The following is a 20594-nucleotide window of genomic DNA, read 5'->3' on the forward strand; positions in this document are numbered from 1 at the left end:
CTTTTATCACTTGCCTACAAGGTTCGATTCTAGCCTTTTCCGAATATCATTTTCACTTATCTAGTCTGTCTGTCTTACTTACATGAGAAGGGGACAGCCCTTCTTATGTAACATATTCACATATATTGTGAAGCTTGTTTTGCTAGTGCATATAAATGGCCGATGTTGCAGTGATAGATGCTTGGCCAAGGGAAGAAAGTTTCTCTGGCCATAGTCAGACCACCCAAGAGAGCTTTTCTTTGTTTGAAAACATAAATATTTCAATTTAATAGGAAAGTCAAGCTGGGATCGACCTGCTTGGGAAAAATAATCTTCCTAGATGGGTTTCAGATAAATCCCTATAAATGGAGATGATCTGGATATTCTCTTCTGGTCAACCTGAGAGTGGTTGAAGTGTAATAGAGGCCCAGAATCAGTCAGGGATGAAGCGATTCAAAGAGATAGGAAGGGGTGAAGCGATTCAAAGATATCGGAAGGGGTGAAGCAATTCAAAGATATAGGAAGGGGTGAAGCGATTCAAAGAGATAGGAAGGGGTGAAGCGATTCAAAGAGATCGGAAGGGGTGAAGCGATTCAAAGATATCGGAAGGGGTGAAGCGATTCAAAGATATCGGAAGGGGTGAAGCGATTCAAAGATATCGGAAGGGGTGAAGCGATTCAAAGATATCGGAAGGGGTGAAGCGATTCAAAGATATCGGAAGGGGTGAAGCGATTCAAAGATATCGGAAGGGGTGAAGCGATTCAAAGATATCGGAAGGGGTGAAGCGATTCAAAGATATCGGAAGGGGTGAAGCGATTCAAAGATATCGGAAGGGGTGAAGCGATTCAAAGATATCGGAAGGGGTGAAGCGATTCAAAGATATCGGAAGGGGTGAAGCGATTCAAAGAGATAGGAAGGGGTGAAGCGATTCAAAGATATTGAAAGGGGTGAAGCGATTCAAAGAGATAGGAAGGAGAGGCAGTCATAGCCAGGCCTCAGGAGGAGTAAAAGGAGGAGTGGAAATTGGACGTTTAAGAGAGGTAGTTGATTTTCCTGAAGGTTTCCGAGCAGTTATACCAGTGTGCCTTTCCAGGTAGGTTGGGTCCTTGGGAGCTCTTGGCTAAAGGACTGTATCAATGGGATTTATGTGTTTTAGTTTGGTCAGGCAAAAAAACTCATTTTGCAAATCTGCCATTTACCCTTGGGAAGATGATTATCATCTAATATATAAATGGCTATATGCCTGTCTCCATATTTTCAAACTCTATCTTCTCCGAAACTAAAAATCACAAATCGATGCTAGAGGCCTCAAATGATTGGATTTTTTATGGACTGTTCTTTTATGGATCTTTAGCTTTCGTTAAAATAGTTTTTAAGGGGTCAAAAATGGGCCAAAATTGAAAAAAAAAAAAAAATTGTTATACATTTTGTACATTCATCTTAGTTTATTTTTAATTTTTAATTAGTTTGTATGTGTGTCTCGTCATTACATTGGTACCATCACCAGCTTTGAATGCTACAGTTCCGGTTTCGATTCTAGCTGATGGCAACCAGATACTTTTTTTTTTTACTTTTGAAATCACGACTCTATAATAATATATATGAAATCTGGACAAATTAAAATATCATATTTAAGCATATTTTATGCCCAGACAAAGCCAGGCGCCGCTCCCTCCCGCTAGTTCATTTATGAACTTGTAGTTTTTGTTTTGGAGGGAGAATTCCTTTTGTGATGGAATTGGGCAACAATTTAGATGGCATGACCATTGCAATAAACATACAAAGCCATGTTCATATATTCACTGAATTCTTTTTAAATATGACATTTAACACTAGTTAAAACGGTGTCTGTAATATTAATGCATTATTGGTTAAATGAAATGTAACCACTGTGTTACAACGTCCAAATTTGAAATCTGATAATTCGGCTGGTTATATAAAATCATTGATAATGTTTCATCTTTTTTGTTTTTGTTTTTTCAGTGGCTCACATTGGTGTCGGGATCAGTGGCCAAGAAGGCATGCAAGCCGTTCTTGCTAGTGACTTTTCCTTGTCTCAATTCCGATATTTAGAGCGTTTGCTCCTCGTCCATGGCAGATGGTCCTACTTGCGAATGTGCAAGTTCCTCAAGTATTTTTTCTACAAAAATTTTGCGTTCACACTTTGTCATTTTTGGTATGCATTCTTCTGTGGATTTTCTGCCCAAGTAAGTATTTTTTTTCTGAAAGTATTTTTTTGTTTATTTATTTCCTTTTAATAGGATTTTTATTTGCTTTTAATAAGATTTTTTTGTTTTTGCTTTTAATAGGATTTTTTTTGTTTTTGCTTTTAATAGGATTTTTTTGTTTTTGCTTTTAATAGGATTTTTTTAGTTTTTAATAGGATTTTAGAAATTAAATATAATCATAATAATATCATTTTCATCATTAAATTATGAATCAAACTAAATTGTTATAAAATTAATTATTATGGGATAAACTAATATTTCAGGAATAATGGCATTAGTTAAATTTTACACATTATTATGTTTTAATTTCTAAAAATTATTAAAATGGAAAATTTTAAATCTTAGAATTAAATGAGGGTTTGCTAAGTAGCTTTTAAAACAACAGTGTACATTCTTATATCACACCACCTGAATTTTATATATATATATATATATATATATATATATATATATATAAGTGTTGGGATGATGTAAAATTTGAGCCAATTTTCCGATGCCAAAACTGATTCCTTAAATTATCTATTTTATTTGATTCTGTTTTTATGAAACATCTTCCATTTCTTGCAATAATAATAAAGTAATAAATATTTATTGATTTAAACTTCCAGTAAAACTAAAATCTCTAGATAACCCCCCCTCCGTCACGTGCTTTTACGTTTCAGAAAATATATGCACATTTAAGATGCACTTTTACAGTAATCGGGACAAAATAACAATTTTATAGTGAAGTATTTAGAGATTTATAAAGAACTGGAATCGGTAATTTAGTACAGAATTGGTAATTGTATCTGAATCAGGGGAAAAATATTGGAATCGTCCCATCACTAATATATATATATTCATTCCTATAAATTTGTTTTTTTTTTTGTGTGTATTGATATTCATATTAAAAATCCTTTTTTACTATTTATTTAAAAAGAAAATACAACTTTGTTATATATGAGTCATGGAATTGCATTCGCTAGCAAAAGATCTAGCTAATTTGCATATTCTTTTAAACATTCATTTTAATTAATTCCCCATTAGTTTTTTTTTTGTTTTCTTATGTGATGATCATCTTTAGTTAATTATTACGTGTAATTATATTCTATGCAGATATTCTACATGATTAATACTTGCGTAATATTTGCATAAAAATATTATAGTAAACACAAACCTCTTTCTATGTATATATTTATGTATGCATATATATTTGTTTAAAAAAATTTTCCTACTAAACTTCTGTGTCAGATTATGGTCTACAGACATGAAACTTAGTATATAGGTTATTCGAACCCATGTGAAACTTTATATTTGGGCTTTAGCTGAGGAAAATCTGTGCAAAAGTGAAAATTAAAAGAAAATATAGAATTTTCTAGGTGAACATCGAATGAGGGCATTACAAATATGCATGTGTAGCTATTGGTTCATGTTTTAATTTTTAGCCTTGCAGCAAATGTCTTCATAGCTCAGGCATTAATGGAAAAGGAATAAATAAATCATAAGCTAAACGTTTTGGTTTCGATTCTCGGTGGTGGCGAATGAGTCATTATTTTTAAAACTTTTTAAATCATTATTATATATATTGGGTCCCATATAATATAATAATAAATACGAAATCTGTATTAATCAAAATATCATATTTAAGTGTATTTTACAATCGGGAAATGCTGCTAGTACATATATATATATATATATATATATATAATGGACTTTCCCGTCGTGTTCGACGCATGAGGGCCAAAAATTCACTCTGTTTCACTCTGCCTTCAATACTTGTGCCGCATGTGTGACACGAGATCAGCTCTGCTCCCACAAACCAAGCCGCATGACTCACAGGATACAGGCTGGAAAGGTGCTGTTCCTGCTCCTGCTCCACGAAGATTTGTTTGATTCGATAGCCGTGTGTCAATGTATGTGTTAATGCCCGCAAAACATTTTTCCCTCCACAATTTTCTATCCACAGCATCTTCTTCAAAGGTTTTTGGGTTCAGGCCTGCATGCTTAAGATTGTCTTTCAGCTTATCCCTGTACCTCAGAAATGGACGACCCACATTTCGATTACTCTCTTTCAGTTGACAGTATGCTAGTTGCTTAGAAAGACAGTTTTCATACATGCGAACAAGGTGACCAGCCCACCGAAGCTGAGACTTCATCAGGAAGACCTCAATACTTAAAATGTCGCACCTAGCAAACAATCCCGAGTTAGGGGCCTTGTCTTTCCATGTTAATCCACATATACTGAGAAGGCAACGCTTATGGAATGTATCCAGTTGCTCAATCTGCCTACAGTATGGGGTCCAGGCTTCCGATCCATACAGGAGTATCGAAACAATCACTGCATGATAAACTGAGATTTTGGTCTTTAGAGTCAAACCTCTTTCATTCCATACTCTTGACCGCAGTTTGCCAAAGGCATCAGTCACCTTTGAAATTCTGCTCAATATCTCATCATCAAGTGAAGCTGACGAATTCATCTTACTTCTGAGATATGCAAAGGATTTAACATACTTTAGAGGCTGTCTATTCACTAAGATTTTTTGAGGCTGTTCCACATATTCTGGTCTCGGAATATTAACACCACCTTGCTGCAACGGGATGGGCTTTGGTTGGTAGATAACTTCTGTCTTTTTAATACTAATCGTCAAACCAAATGCTTTTGCGGCATTGGAAAACTTGTCAACTAATTCTTGTGCTTCTTCAAATGAAGTGGCCACGAGTGCAGCATCGTCTACAAAAAGAAAATCACAAACCATTTTGCTTCTTGTTAGTGTTTTAGCTTTGAATCTTTGATGATTAAAAAGACCCCCGGTAGTTCTAAACTCAAAATGGACACCTTGCATGTAATCTTTAAAAGCATGCTCGAGCATGATTTAAAAGAAAGTTGGCAAAGAGCACAGGTGCCATAACACAACCCTGTTTCGTACCGGTTTTTACCTTGAATGACTCAGAACTTTCCGTCTGCTCTTACACGTGTCTCCATATTCTCGTGAAAGGATATTATTACATTTAACATTTTTTCAGGGATTACAACTTTATTCAAAACCTTCCAAAGTGCGGCTCTGTTGACAGTCAAACGCCTTCGTTAGGTCAATAAAAACGACAAACAGATCCTGATTTTTCTCGCGTGCCTTCTCTACAACTTGGCGTAAACAGTAGATCATATTGATGGTTCCCCTTCCAGATCTAAAACCACACGGCGTCTCAGGATAAATTTTGTCTACTAGATGAATGATTATCCTGTTCAAAATGACCCTGACTAGTACTTTTCCAGCCAGAGAGAGCAGTGATATTCCACGGTAGTTATCACAATCAATGCGCTTTCCTTTATTCTTGAAGAGATGGATCATTGACGAGTTCCTGAAATCTTGAGGTACAGAACCGCATTCCCAGATCCTGATGAATAACTCCAAAAGTTTTTTCAAAAGAGTGTTCCCCCAAACTTGAATATTTCAGCTGGTATACCATCATCACCTGCACACTTTCTCAGTAGCATTTGTTTTACAGCTGCGAGAACTTCAGAAAAATTAGGAATCATATCTAGTTCTGGTATTTGGATTCTTGCAGGCAAAGAACTCAAAACATCATCGTCAACATCAGAAGAAGAATTCAGCACTCCTTCAAAATGGTCCTTCCAGCGCTTAAGGATGACATTCATATCAGTCGTCAAGGTTGTACCATCTGCCCCCATAACGGGTGAAGTACCACATTGTTGTGGTCCAAAAACTTCTTTCATACCCTCATAAAATACACTTGCATTTTTCCTATCAGAAGCAGCCTGGAGCTCAGAGGCTTTTGCAGACCACCAATCTTCTTTCATTTTCCTCAATCAGTGGCGAACATCCCTCCTGACACTGAGATAAGCCGACCTCTTCGCTGCAGAATTCTTGTCTGATATCCAGGCCCTGTGTGAAGGGTGCATCCGGTCTAAAATACCTTGAATTTCAATGTCATTTTCGTCGAACCAATCCTGATGCTTCCTCTTGGAAACTCCTAGTACTTCGCTTGAACATTCATAGATGGCATCCCGTAATTTCTTCCAGGACTCTTCAATATCATTGTTTATCACAATTTCGTTTAACTTCGCATCTAACTTAGAAGATAATTCTTTTTTCTTTTCAGTGTTCAGTTCTTTCATATTCAATGGCTTTGGCATCTTAATTGTATGCCTTCTGCCCTTAGGTCGTAGTTTCAGTGATGTCTTGCATCGAATCAGGGCGTGATCCGACAGCCAACATGAGTCATGAAATGAACGACTCAAAAGAATATCTCTCCTGTTTCTTTTCCGGGTTATAACAAAGTCAATAAGATGCATCCATGTGCTTTTACAATGATTTGGCTGCTGAAACATAGTATTTGTAATGAAGAGCCCATGTTCACTACAAAATGACAACAAGCAAATTCCATTGCCATTTATTTTCCCCATACCATGAGCCCCAATCACATTTCCCCATATCTCCCTGTCCGAGTCTACCCGGGCATTGAAATCTCCCATCAGTAAGATCTTGTCATGAAAGCTTACGTTTCTTACTATGTCACCAAGCTTTTCTTAGAAGTTTGTGGCTTCTACCTCTTCTGCATTTAGAGTTGGTGCATAGCAACTTACCAGTGTCAGTCCCGTTCCAGCTGTGAGTCCCATTCTAAGAGTCATTAAACGATCATCACCGCCCTGAGGAAGAGCCTACAGAGAGTCAGCAATATTTGATTTTATTGCAAAGCCAACACCAGAACTATGCCTCTCCCCCTCTTTCCGACCTGATCAAAAGAATGTGTAACCTTTGCCAATTTCTTTCAATTCACCTGATCCCAAAAGATGTCTCAGACAAGGCAGCAATGTCAATGTTGTATTGTTTCAGTACTTTTGCAACGAGCGCCGTCTTCCTCTCGAAAGAATCATCACTATCAAGCAATGTTCTTACATTCCACGTTTCAAAATTGAACGCATGCTTTGTATTTCAAATTGAGTTTCTGTTTCGACTGCACAATTGGATAGCCAGTAAATGGCAGAAAGATGACAAGCTTTTGTGTGAACAAGCTTTTTTAGGGCTCCTTTTATTGCCCCCTCACTATCTAGGGAAAGCAGTGCTACATCTAGAAAAGATCTGCTTTGCCACATAGTAGAGGACAATTGTTCACAAATTTTTACACAAGAACGGCCATCACCTACTACGCTGCCAACTGTGCAGAGTACCGACTAAAGGCATCCAGTGGTATCCTCCACCTGCCTCCACCACCAGTACCCCATCGCCAGTGGACTACGCCTGATGGAACTTTTTGCTTACCTTTTTGGATGTTGTAAGAAAGCAGAGTGAGCAAACTCATGGCTACCCACAAAATGATTTAAGTGGTAATGGCTTGTGTAGGACCATTCACACTTTTGGAAACAGCCGATAACATCAGCTGGTGAAAAATATGCCACGGAACTAATGAACAGCTGCATCTCAGGGTTTGTAATAGAGTTTTCCATCACTTAGGTAGACTGTCAACCAGACTTAAGAGCCACTACCTGCCCATGAAGTGAGATATTGCGTGCCAGACACCAACCTGGGATTTCAAACTCCACGCTATATATATATATATATATATATATATATATATAGTAATTTATAAACTATATATGGCGATTAAGCTTAAGATTATAAATTACTAACTAGCTCTACCTACGTATTGAGCAACTAGCTCTACCTACGTATTGAGCACTTTTGAAGTAAATACTTAAAGTTTACGCATAAATCTATACTTTCGTATATTAAATTTATGCGAATAAATGAAGTAGTTATATATATATATATATACACACACACACACATATACACGTGCATATAAGAGCATGTAGAACTAGTTGGCCGTTGACCCTAGGAGGGTTCATCTGCCCTTTGTAAGATCTTGTTTTTGATCCTTCTGGGAGACTAGCCACCCTCCTCACCAGGCAAGCTAGTGGGAGAATCAGTTTAGTAAAAAAGATTAGGAGTAAAAGTGACATTGAATTTTATTAAATCATCAGGTCAATAAGTTTCTACGTAACTTTTATTCCTCCTCTTTTTAATTTATGAATTGCTCATCTTAATCGGGTAGAGCTTTTACTATCTTGATAGGTTTGCTTTATTAAAGAAAATTTTTTTTAACCCCTTCATTATTACATCCATACATATTGTTTTAATAGATTTTTATCAATTTTTCTTTTTAAATATCTTTTTTCTATTTTATTCTCTTTAATGTTATATATTTATCATTATCATTACTTTAGTATAAAACAACCAAACTAAATCACACAGTTCCCTCCCTTTTACTAAAATAAATATTTTTTTTATTGATAAAAATGTTTATAATTAATTCAACATAAGATATTGTGATTTTTTTTTTTTTTTGTTACCAAGGATGTTTATCATGACGAATGTTGATTATTAAAATAAACAAACATGTGTATATTAAATTATTTGAAATAAAATAATAATAATAATTGGTTTATAATGCCCGATGTTGAATTATTTGAAATAAAAAAAAATGAAAAAACTAAAATAAATCTGAAGGAGTATGACAAGGGGACAGTCTGTTGTATTGGCATGACGTATGAAAAAAAAAATGGACAAACAAAAAAAGGTCTTATTTTATTTGTTTTATTTTATTTAACTTCGTATATTCATTTAGTTTTCAAGATAATCACAATGCAAATCAGTAAATATGAAGTTACTGTTTGATGTAACTGGGATGGGGGAGATCTTCTTTTTCAAAAGAAAAGGGATCAAAGAATGTCCCTAAAAAAGGAAAAACGTTGAAATATCGTAAGGCAGAAAAAGAGATGTTATCTCGAAATACTAAGACCTCCACCATCCCGGTTATATCAAACAGTAATTTCATATTTACTGATGTTTATTGTGATTATCTTGAAAACTAAATGGATATACAAAGTTAAATAAAATAAAACAAGTAAGACCTTTTTTTTTGTTAGTCCATTTTTCTTCATGTGTTACATCAATACAATAGAGGTTTCTTGAATTGCTATAGCCTTCTTATGCTCTTCCATATCTATTTATCAACAATGATTCAAGCAAACTACCTTCTTTATTATATAATAATGTAAAAAAAAAAAAAAAAAAAAAAAAAAAAAACGGGTGTATATTGCCCAAAATTGGATTTTTAAAATAAATAAATAAAAAACAAAACACTTTTTTCATGACTGGGTGATTATAAAGAAACACTTCATTTTTTTTTCCTAGCTAAAAAAATAAACTGAACAAACTACTTTTATTTACTTTTCAGACGTTGTATGATCCTTTCTTCATTTCCTTGTACAATGTATTCTATACGTCTTTGCCGGTATTGGCTATGGCCATATTTGATCAGGTAAGATCTGACTCGTCATCTTTCATTTCTTTAAATAGAAAACCCAAACCTTGGCAAAATAATTTGATAGTCAGATGCGTCGTTTTCACTTGTGTAATTCAACTTTCTAACTATTAATAGCAGGAGTTCCTCTTATGCACAGTTTGTCGAAATCCAAATTAATAAAAAAAATCCATAAACTTAAAATTGACTGTTAAAAATATGACTCTCAAAATTGACTGTTAAAAATATGACTCTCAAAATTGACTGTTAAAAATATGACTCTCAAAATTGACTGTTAAAAATATGACTCTCAAAATTGACTGTTAAAACTGACTTAAAACTATGACTCTTAAAATTGACTTAAAACTATGACTCTTAAAATTGACTTAAAACTATGACTCTTAAAATTGACTGTTAAAACTATGACTCTCAAAATTGACTGTTAAAACTATGACTCTCAAAATTGACTGTTAAAACTATGACTCTCAAAATTGACTGTTAAAACTATGACTCTCAAAATTGACTATTAAAACTATGACTCTCAAAATTGACTGTTAAAACTATGACTCTCAAAATTGACTGTTAAAACTATGACTCTCAAAATTGACTGTTAAAAATATGACTCTCAAAATTGACTGTTAAAAATATGACTCTCAAAATTGACTGTTAAAACTATCACTCAAAATTGACTGTTAAAACTATCACTCAAAGTTGACTGTTAAAACTATCACTCAAAATTGACTGTTAAAACTATCACTCTCAAAATTGACTGTACAAAAAGGACATGGTTTTGCAATACACCACTTTGGTCCTTACCGGGGTTAGACAGGCAGTCGGAGAGGCCTGACCCAATCAATCGGCTGGTCATGTCACGCCCTAATTTAGAAGACAAAATCAACATCTACATAAACACACAAGTATCACAAAAAGAAATATTCTAACTACTGAATTAGAAGGCGGCGGATCTAGGGCCGATCGGTTTGAAAAAAAGGGTATATGACATTGTTGTGCTCCCCCAACTGTTCTTACTATTTTCTTGGGTAGTGAAACAAGATGAAAGAACAAGTACTCATGTACCCCTTCAAATACAGGTATCCCGCCCCTGTATCTCTGTCCTACGAGGGCGAATGGGTTTGCCCGCTTGTATTTCCCATTAAATTGGACTCCACGATGGGTGGAGAGCAGGGATGATGAAATTTAAAAAAAAAAAATAACATTCATGGCAACAAGATCAACCAAGAGACCTCACACAGAGTCTGACTCAGACACTGAAAATAGGGAAAATTTCCCGAGATTAATTATTCTGGAAGCAGTAGACAACATTCCATTGACAAAACTATCTCCATGTTTAATACAAAGCGTAATTTGTACAGAAATAACACCCAAAGCAGTTAAAAATTTACAAAATGGGGAAATCCTAGTGGAAGTAGAAAAAAAGAAGATATGCTGATGTTCTTACTAAAAATGGAAAAATTTCCATGGCAAAAAATTAAAAACCTATCCCCATGAAAAAATGAATATATCAAAGGGTAAATAATGTAAATAAGATCCAATAGTGAATTTGAGTCTGTGTTGAGATATGGGAAAGGATTGGGGTGGGGGTGGGAATAATATTCGTATGTATGTGTGATGGCTGCTCGAAATCTTAAACATACTAGTATAGTAATTGTCTGTATTTTTGAGATGAGGTGTTTTCATTGATTGAGATTGTCGGACTGACTTCGTCATCTTGGTTGTAATCGTCACAACGTTTCGGCCGTTTTTGCCCTCCGGCCTTCATCAGGTGTTTTGTATCGAACTGGGGAACCGTTTGTTAGGAGTCTCGAACCCAACCATTTATTATTATTACGGGGGTACTGTCTTCGGACTCCAGCTAGGCTTTGGGACATAGTTGCTGATTCTCTGTTTTGAATGTTACTTTTTACTGCCTTCATTCAGGATTGAACTCAGCACCTTTGGGTAACTGTAAACTTTGATACAACGTCTAGGACCACTCGGCAATATGTCACAAAACACCTGATGAAGGCCGGAGGGCAAAACGGCCGAAACGTTGTGACAATTACAACCAAGATGAGGAAGTCAGTCTGACAATCTCAATCAATACTAGTATAGGTTCAATTAGTGGGGAATGTGAATTTGGTATACCTATGCTGAAAGGGTTATTTATAATTTTTCTATCATCCATTTTAAACTATCAATTGAGGAGGAATAATGCGTGCTGTCATCTTCCAACTGTGGGTGTAATATCAACTGATTATTCTATGCTAATAACTTTTTCTCTGTGTGTAACAGCATATCACAATAGAGTTGTGTGCACTAAAATAAAAGGTTTGTGATAACATTGTTATATCGTTATAACTGTTTGGAATAATAATAGGAAAGAAGTGGCGCCCTCGTCTGTATTTTGGTTGAGTAACTATTGAAAATGCATCAGCAGCCACATAACGATATGCAAATGACAAAGCTGGCTGTGCAAAGTGATGTCACAACAGAGATTTTGGAAAAGCAGGTGTTCGGAGAAAGGTATTCGAGAGGTAACGAGTGAAGCACATGTTTGAGTCATGTAAGTAATGAAATGTAACACGGTGCCAGAGAAGGAAAAATGAACTGTTTAAATCTTGAGAAAAAATGTGTTGCTGGAAATATCAGATATAAAGGTTTTCGATTTTGTTTTAAAATTCGTTTTTTTTATATTTCCTTGCGATGGAATCTACAATGTGTTGGGTCCGTTAAAATGTAATGATGCCGTTAAAAAAAGGGTGTACAACGTTACAAAAAGGGAACCTTTGGGTTTCCTTTGACTATGTTAATTACTTTAATTTTATTAACATAGTAATGAAATCTTTTTCTCCGTGTGTGTGTGTTTTTTTTTTTTTTACCACCAGGATGTTGATGAATATTATTCTGTTCGATATCCGAAGCTTTATACACCGGGACACAACAATCTTCTGTTCAACAAAAAGCTCTTTTTGTGGAGTGTAGCTGAAGGGATTGTCTCATCTCTGATTTTATTTTTCATACCATATGGAGCCTTTAAAGATAGCGTTAATCAAGATGGCCTGGATTCTAGTGATCATCAAACACTCGGTGTTGCTGTTGCCTCAACACTGGTCGTTGCTGTTAATCTCAGGGTCAGTTTCTATTTTTTTCATTTTTCTATGTTCTTTCTTTTCTTTTTCTTTTTAATTTTCTTTTTCCTTTCTCCTTTTTCCTGTTTTTCCTTTTTTCTGTATTCCTTTTTTCTCTTTTCCTTTTTTCCTTTTTCCTTTTTTCTTTTTCTTTTTTCTTTTTCTTTTTTCTTTTTTCTTTTTTCTTTTTCTTTTTTTCTTTTTCTTTTTCCTTTTCTTTTTTCTTTTTCCTTTTCTTTTTTCCTTTTCTTTTTTCCTTTTCTTTTTTCCTTTTCTTTTTTCTTTTTTCTTTTTCTTTTTTCTTTTTCTATTTTCTTTTTTCCTTTTTTTTTCCTTTTTTTTCCTTTTTTTTCCTTTTTCTTTTTTCCTTTTCTTTTTTCCTTTTCCTTTTTTCCTTTTTCTTTTTTTCCTTTTTCCTTTTTTTCTTTTTCCTTTTTTTCTTTTTCCTTTTTTCTTTTTCCTTTTTTTCTTTTTCCTTTTTTTTTCTTTTACTTTTTCTTTTTTTCTTTTACTTTTTCTTTTTCTTTTTTCTTTTCCTTTTTCTATTTCTTTTTCTTTTTTCTTTTTCCTTTTTCTTTTTTCTTTTTCCTTTTCCTTTTCTTTTTTCTTTTCTTTTTTTTTCCTTTTTTCTTTTTCCTTTTTCCTTTTTCCTTTTTTCTTTTTTCCTTTTTTCTTTTTCCTTTCTTTTTTCCTTTTTTCTTTTTCCCTTTTTCTTTTTCCTTTTTTGTTTTATTTTTCTAGCAATACCCACGAGCATTTTCACCTGTACATCATAATTAGTCTACTCTTCAGCATTCATCTCCCTATACTGTCCAAATTTAATCTTCCTCAGAGGTCATCAGATCTAAGCCTGTCTTTAAGACTCATGTTACGCACTCTTAATTTCTCTCTATGCAATGCCTGTACTCAATTCTCATAGACTCTTCTCTCAATGCTTTGCTGTTTAGAAATGATAGCAGTTCCTTGAACTTACTGTTATTCACTCCTAATTTTTGCAAGTACAATAGCACCTTCCCCAATATATGACTTCTATGTCGTTTATAACCCTAAAATTTACCTGAAATTCACCAAAACTACATCTGATGGCCTTCATCTATACACACACACACACACACAGACACACACACATGCACTTTTGATCTGTTGAAGTGTACCTTCTGAGCACTCTACACTCATTATAAGCGTCTAATATATAATAACTCTAAATCGATAGTTGATTCTGACTAGCAATTTCTTTATCTTGGTGTTATGTTTTTTTCACTAAAAAATTGCTAGTAACTTTTGTCCTTTCCAAAACTATTTATTCCAGCTATGAAAGATGGTTACCTTGAGCACGTGTAGTTATGATGTTTATTTTTAAGAATAAAATATGAGTTAATAACAAAATTAATAAATGTTGAATAGTTTTCCTTCCTCTCTTTATATTAACTAGCAGGCTGTCCGGCATTGTCTGGTCATAAAATACGCTTAAATATGATATTTTGATTAATGCAGATTTTGTATTAGACCCAATATATAATAATGATTTCAAATTTAAATGACTCTTGCACCACTACTGAGACTCGAAACCAAAAGATTTAGCTTACGATTTAATTTTTCCTTTGACGTTAATGCTTGAGCTATGAAGACATATTTGCTGCAAGGCTAAAAATTAAAACATGAACCAATAGCTATTACGTTACATATGCACATTCGTAATGCCGTCATTCGACTTTCACTTAGCAATTTCCATTTCTTTAATTTTTACACATTTACACCAATTTTCTCCAGCTAAAACCCAAATATAAAGTTTTGCATGGGTTCGAATACCCTATATATTAAGTTTCATGTCTGTAGACCAAAAACTGACAGGAGTTTGGTAGGCAAATTTTTTTAAGCAAATATATATACACATCCATTAATATATATAGAAAGAGGTCTGTGTTTACTATAAGCTTTTTACGCAAATATTACGCAAGTATAAATCATGTAGAATATCTGCATGAATATAATTACACGTAATAGTTAACTAAAGATGATCATCCCATAAGAAAACAAAAAAAAAAACTAATGGGGAATTAATTTAAATGAATGTTTAAAAGAATATGCAAATTAACTAGATCTTTTGCAGATGAATGCAATATATAAGAAAGTTGTATTTTCTTTATTTTCTTTTTAAATAAATAGAAAAAAGGGTTTTTCATATGAATATTGATACACACAAAAAGAAAGATTCCAGGTTACAACCTCAAGCGGCAGTCAGGGAATCAATATATAGATGGAAAATGCAGCTTTTCATTGGTTCAACCAAAATTAGATTACCCCTCAGTCTTCGGCTCTCCAGCGAAAAAAGGTTCAGCCACTGCAGACAGGTCTCATAAGGAAGGTCACAAAAACCTCACTTGATAAGAAAAAGGATACTCCTTGCCTTATTGTTTGTATGAATGCAGTGACTTGGAGGCTTGAAGGTGGAATTAACCAGGATCCCAAGCTCTCTAGTCTCCTAAACATCTGCCAGAGAGTTTTCCGCAGTGCCGAAAGTAAGTGATGACTCTAATGGATTTCCCACTGCAATGTGACAACGTTAAGGTCGAGCTCACATGTGGTTGAACACCTTCACACATGCTGAAGAGCCGACTGAAGAAAACCTATCTGTTTGCAGCAGGCCATCAGCTTGATGTCCTCAATAAACAGCAGCACATCACCACCAATGGCATCTGGCATGTCATTGATGAATAGGAAGAAAAGGAGTGGTCCAAGCACCGAACCTTGTGGAACACCATTGCTAGCGTCCATCTCTGGAGACAGACTGCCGTTCACTTGGACTCTGTAAGTACGGCCTGTCAGAAATGCTCAAATCCAGTGGATGACCGATTTGTCTAGACCATACACAAAGAGTTTTTGCACAAACAGACTGTGGTTGGCAAAGTGAAATGCCTTGGCAAAATCTAAAAAGACTGTTCACCATGTCAACGTCGTCCATTTTCCTCATCATAGATGCTAAAAGATCTTCTCCTTCTTTCCTTGGACTGCTTGCTTTTGGAATTCTCTTCCTGCTTCCCTATCCATACCAGTATGCAGAAATTTGTATGTAATGTGAATCAACCTCTTGTTGCCCAACGGCCCACCCAGGTTGCACTCACCCCCCATAAATCTGAACCTCTTCACAGCAGTCCCTTGAACGCTTCAGTGGCAATATTCCTTGTTTGGAGTTAACATATTTTGAGAAAAAGAAATCTAAGGGAGATAAATCCGATTTTAATTTAAAGGTGTTGTCTCCCTTAATTTTTAAAAATCTTTTGTGACCACTTTACATGTTTCTATGGATGTATATGTTTCTCGTCGATATGTGACTTACATACTATTATTTATTAAAATTTTCTATCATTTGAATATTTATTGAAAAAAAATCTGGTGCTGCCAGATCAGGCTTTCTGAAGATACTGGATTCCTGGCCTAAAATGCACTAAACATTAATATGTTATTCATTTTTTTCCCTTTCCCTTTTCCTTTGAAAAACTCAATCATGTTCCTCAAAGCCCAAAACAAAAACACTAATTTTTTTTCCACAAAATAACCAGATTAAACACTATGAATAAATATTTGAAGATATAAAGATCTTGAAGCATAAAATATTTTACCAGAATGACCAGATTCTGCATTAAATAACTTGGAAAGGGTTGATATGCCGTAAAACAAAACGACCAACTATTGAAATAAAATGTACTAAAAACTAATTTTTTTCTATCTATATAATTATAAAACTCTGTGGACCTTGCTTGCTTTCTTGCGTCTTATCTTTCACAATCGGGCGATTCCATCTTTTAAAAAAGGGATGACAGGCGAATTTATATATATATATATATATACATACATATATATATATATATATATATAACTACTTCATTTACTCACATAAAATGAATATACGAAAGTTTAGATTTATGCGTAAACTTTAAGTATTTACTTCAAAAGTGCTCAATACGTAGGTAGAGCTAGTTAGTAATTTATAAAATATATATAGCGATTAAGCTACACTGAATATTCGGCGTTTCATCCATTCTAGGATTCCTCAGGCTTATGCGCATAAGCCTGAGTAATCCTAGAGTGGATTAAACGCAGAATATTCAGTGTAGCTTAATCACCATATATATTTTATAAATTACTATATATATATATATATATATATATATATATATGCGTATGAGCATACCGCAGAGGCTAAGGAATGAGGATGGATAGTTGTATGTTTTGGTTTTGATTTTAGCTGATGGTACCCAAGTCATATATACAGACATGACAAAAGAATAGACACCCATAGAAACAGTTTTTCAATGAACATAATTTATAGTACAAAATCAAAAATAAATAGTCACAAATTTAATAATACTTGGTTTACGTTCCCTTTGCTGTTTATAATGCTAAACATGGCATTGATAAGTTGACGAATATCATCTTGAGGAATTTCTTGCCATGTGTGACGCAATAATGCTAAAAGTTCAGGGTTAAAATGTGGCTTCCTTTTCTTTTTGCGAAGGTTCTGGTTTAATATGCCCCAAAGGTTTTCAATTGGGTTCATATCTGGGGACTGACTTTGCCATAGAAGTTTATTAATCCCATTTTGACTCGACCAATGTTGTGTCACCCTAGCAGAGTGACAAGGAGCTCCGTCTCCCATAAATAAGGAGTTAACTTGGTTCATTTTATCACTTGAGAATATTGGTAGGAGACCTTCATGTAATATTGAAACATATTTAGCAGAATTGATGTTTCCTTTGCTCTCCACCAGGTCTGAACGACTATCACTCTAAATTGCACCCTATACGATAACCGAGAGACCCTCATGTTTCAGCGTTGGCTGCAGCCTTTTAAAGTCAAATTCTTGCCGAGGGAGTATCCATACCCATAGCCTTCTGCTGTCAGGAAATAATGCAAATCATTATTCATCAGAGAAAATGACATTGATCTAAAAGTCATAGGTTTCTTCACTATCTTACGAGCCCAATCTTTTCTGTGCTTGATATTAGCACGACAAAGAAGAGGTTTCCTTCTGGCAGCTCTATCATAGTAGCCCAGCTTGTGAAAATACCTGACAGCTGTTCTGGAATTAACACCATCTTGTGTTGAAATCTCTTCAACATTTCTTTCACAAGATGCAAGGTTCTCTCAGACGACCCGGGGCAACCTAGATTAGGTTTTGTTCATTCTTTGCCCTTTCTTGTGAATTCTACGATCACGCTATTAACAGTAGAAAGGAGTATTGAAAGATTTCCTGCTATTTTGCGTTGACTAAGACCACCTTCCTGTTGAGCCAGGATTCATCCTCACAGAAATTCTGATAGGTCTGATGCTCCTTTGGTTTGTGGCATGCTTCAATGTTGTTATTAATAGATGCAATTTTAATAAGATATTCTAAGTGATTTCAACACTATTTTTATCTGTAAATATAAATAAGCATATATTCATCTTAGGAAAAATATTTATCTTAGTGTCTATTCTTTTTTGTCATGTCTGTGTGTATATATATTATTTTTAGTTTTGATCTCACTACTATACATTAGGTTTAATATAATAATCAATAGAGAATTGTCTCTATAATAATAATAAATGCATAATCTACATGAATTAAAACATTAGATGCAATTTTAATGAGATATTCTAAGTTATTTCAGCACTATTTTTATCTGTAATCTATATATCTATAAAAGTGAAATTGTCTGTCTATATACATTTCCCTACCAAACTACTCTGTCAATTTTCAGTCTGCAGACTCGAGATTTGACATAAGGGGTATTGAGATTTGGGAAAATCTTTTTAATTGGTTTTTGGCCAAAAATTTGACTGCCAAGGGGTCAAAGTTAAAAAGATTTGATCTTTGCGGTTTCTAGCAAACTATTCAGCCAATTTTGGGGCTAAACATTTGAAATTTTACAATAAGGGTATTCAGACATACAGCAAGCTTTTTAATCAGTGTTTGGGCGAGAATTTGGCTGCCAAGAAGTCAAAGTTGAAAGAGTTGACCTTTGCAAACTCTACCAAACTCCTCCGCCAATTTTGGGTCTAAAGACTTGAAATTTTAGATGTAGGTTACCTGGACATGGGTCAAACTTTTTAACATATAGATACATATACACATAAAGTTATGAGCAGTACATAGGGCCCGAGCAAAGCTAGGCTGAACTGCTAGTTATAGATAAGCATATATTAATTTTAGGAAAAATATTTATTTTCGTGTCTATTCTTTTCTGTTATGTCTATGTGTATACATATATAGTCTTGATTTCATTATTATATATTAGGTTTAATATAATAATCAATAGAGAATTGTCTCTATAATAATTAGGGCTATGGCAACAGCATTTTCATTGTTTTGACTCTCGAGTATATATCCAACACAGTTTATCAATCAAGAACCCCATCACGCTATATAAAAAGCATAAAAGATATCAACGGATACACACTCGAGAGTCAAAACAATGAAAAGAATATGCTGTTGTCCTAGCCCTAATAATAATAAATACATAACCTGCATGAATTAAAATATCATATTTAAGCGTATCTTATGACAAGGCAATACCGGGAGGCCTGCTAGTATATAACTAAAAATGTGCAGACAAAACAAATTAACGTAAATTGATATTAATTATTCCAGGTAAGCCTCGCTTGTTAGCAACATAATGGAATTTTGGCCTTCGGGTCAAGATCAAAGTGTAGTATCTGTTCTTCAGATCTACACTTCAATTTCTTGTTCTGTGTCAGTGGAGGAGAAATCCTTCACAACTGAGACAATTTTTATTTTCGTTCTTTTCTCCACATTAAAAAACGACCCTGGTGTCTAACTCTGTCCCGTGGGGAGGCGTTGTAAATAGGAACATAATGGAATTTTGTTTTTATTTTTCTCATCTACTATATAATTCCTGTTTTCTTGTTTTTCTTTTACAGTGTGCCCTCGACACCTCTTACTGGACTGGTTTCAACCATTTTGTCATTTGGGGCAGCGTAATTTTTTTCTTCTGTTTCACTCTCGCCTTCTATTCTGTTGTTTTTCAATACAAGTATGTGGGCGTAGCCACAGCCGTCTTCTCGACCGCCCAGTTTTGGTTCAGTTTGCTTCTCACCTGTGCCATTCTTTTAGTTCCCATTCTTGCTTACCGTTTCTACACACATGATACCCAACCAACACTTTCAGATCGTGTCCGCATGAAGCAACGCATGACCAAGACAAAATCTCGTTCTCGGGATTTCAATATCGGCCGCCAATCCACGATTCGACGAAGCCAACGTTCTATGCGATCAGGATATGCGTTTGCTCACCAGGAAGGCTTTGGTCAGCTCATCACCAGCGGACTTAATATGCGCAGTAGAGTACGGGCGGAGTCAACTTTACACGATAAATCCCCGATTCAGCTGAAAGGAATCACGAGAGTGTCTAGCACAACAGGAGAACCGATAAAATCCAATTCAGATATTTTTGATGCTGATAAACTTTGATTTCTGTTTTTCTTTTCTGTTTTTTAATCTTTTTTATTTTTTCTTTAAAAAAAAATTCAAAAGAAATAAAGAATGTTTATAAAATTTTGAAAATTAATATAGCTTATTTGGAAGCTAAATTAAATTACAAAAAAATGTCTCTACTTTCAGTGGGATTTGATCCCACATCAAACAATAGTAGGTGGATATTAAATGCAACGAAGGAAGGAAGGATTGGATGTCTTTTTATATTTATATATTTTTTTCTACTTTTCTACAGAACGTTCCTTTGTGCACTTTACCTAAATCACTTATTAAATCTTCAATTCAATTTAAAACAATCGTGATACAATTGCCATTGTTGAGCTGTCCTCTTACCCAAATTCCATAGTTTATGTCTTTCAATATTTATCTAAAAATTAGGAATCGATTATTTTAAAATAGCTAATAATTCAACTCTTTTTTTTTCCAATTCAGTTTATTTAGCAAAAAAAAAATAAATAAA

The 20594-nt window shown here is 34.4% G+C and overlaps 1 protein-coding gene across 11 annotated transcripts in view; it reads left to right on the top strand.

The window, feature by feature from the left end:
* The window catches only part of LOC145249487 (phospholipid-transporting ATPase ID-like), a 516252-nt gene extending 496045 nt beyond the window's left edge, over positions 1–20207 (top strand). For all 11 annotated transcript variants that reach the window (XM_080111088.1, XM_080111082.1, XM_080111081.1 and 8 more), the window contains 4 exons: positions 1963–2186; positions 9447–9530; positions 12398–12643; positions 19562–20207. In XM_080111088.1, coding sequence (XP_079967214.1) covers positions 1963–2186; positions 9447–9530; positions 12398–12643; positions 19562–20110 — 1103 coding nt within the window. In that variant the 3' untranslated portion in view covers positions 20111–20207. The remainder of the gene's footprint in view (positions 1–1962; positions 2187–9446; positions 9531–12397; positions 12644–19561) is intronic.
* Positions 20208–20594: the final 387 nt, after the last annotated feature.

The sequence above is a fragment of the Euprymna scolopes genome, chromosome 28 (assembly GCF_053919585.1).
Source record: "Euprymna scolopes isolate OS-2025 chromosome 28, ASM5391958v1, whole genome shotgun sequence".
NCBI classification, from domain to species: domain Eukaryota; kingdom Metazoa; phylum Mollusca; class Cephalopoda; order Sepiida; family Sepiolidae; genus Euprymna; species Euprymna scolopes.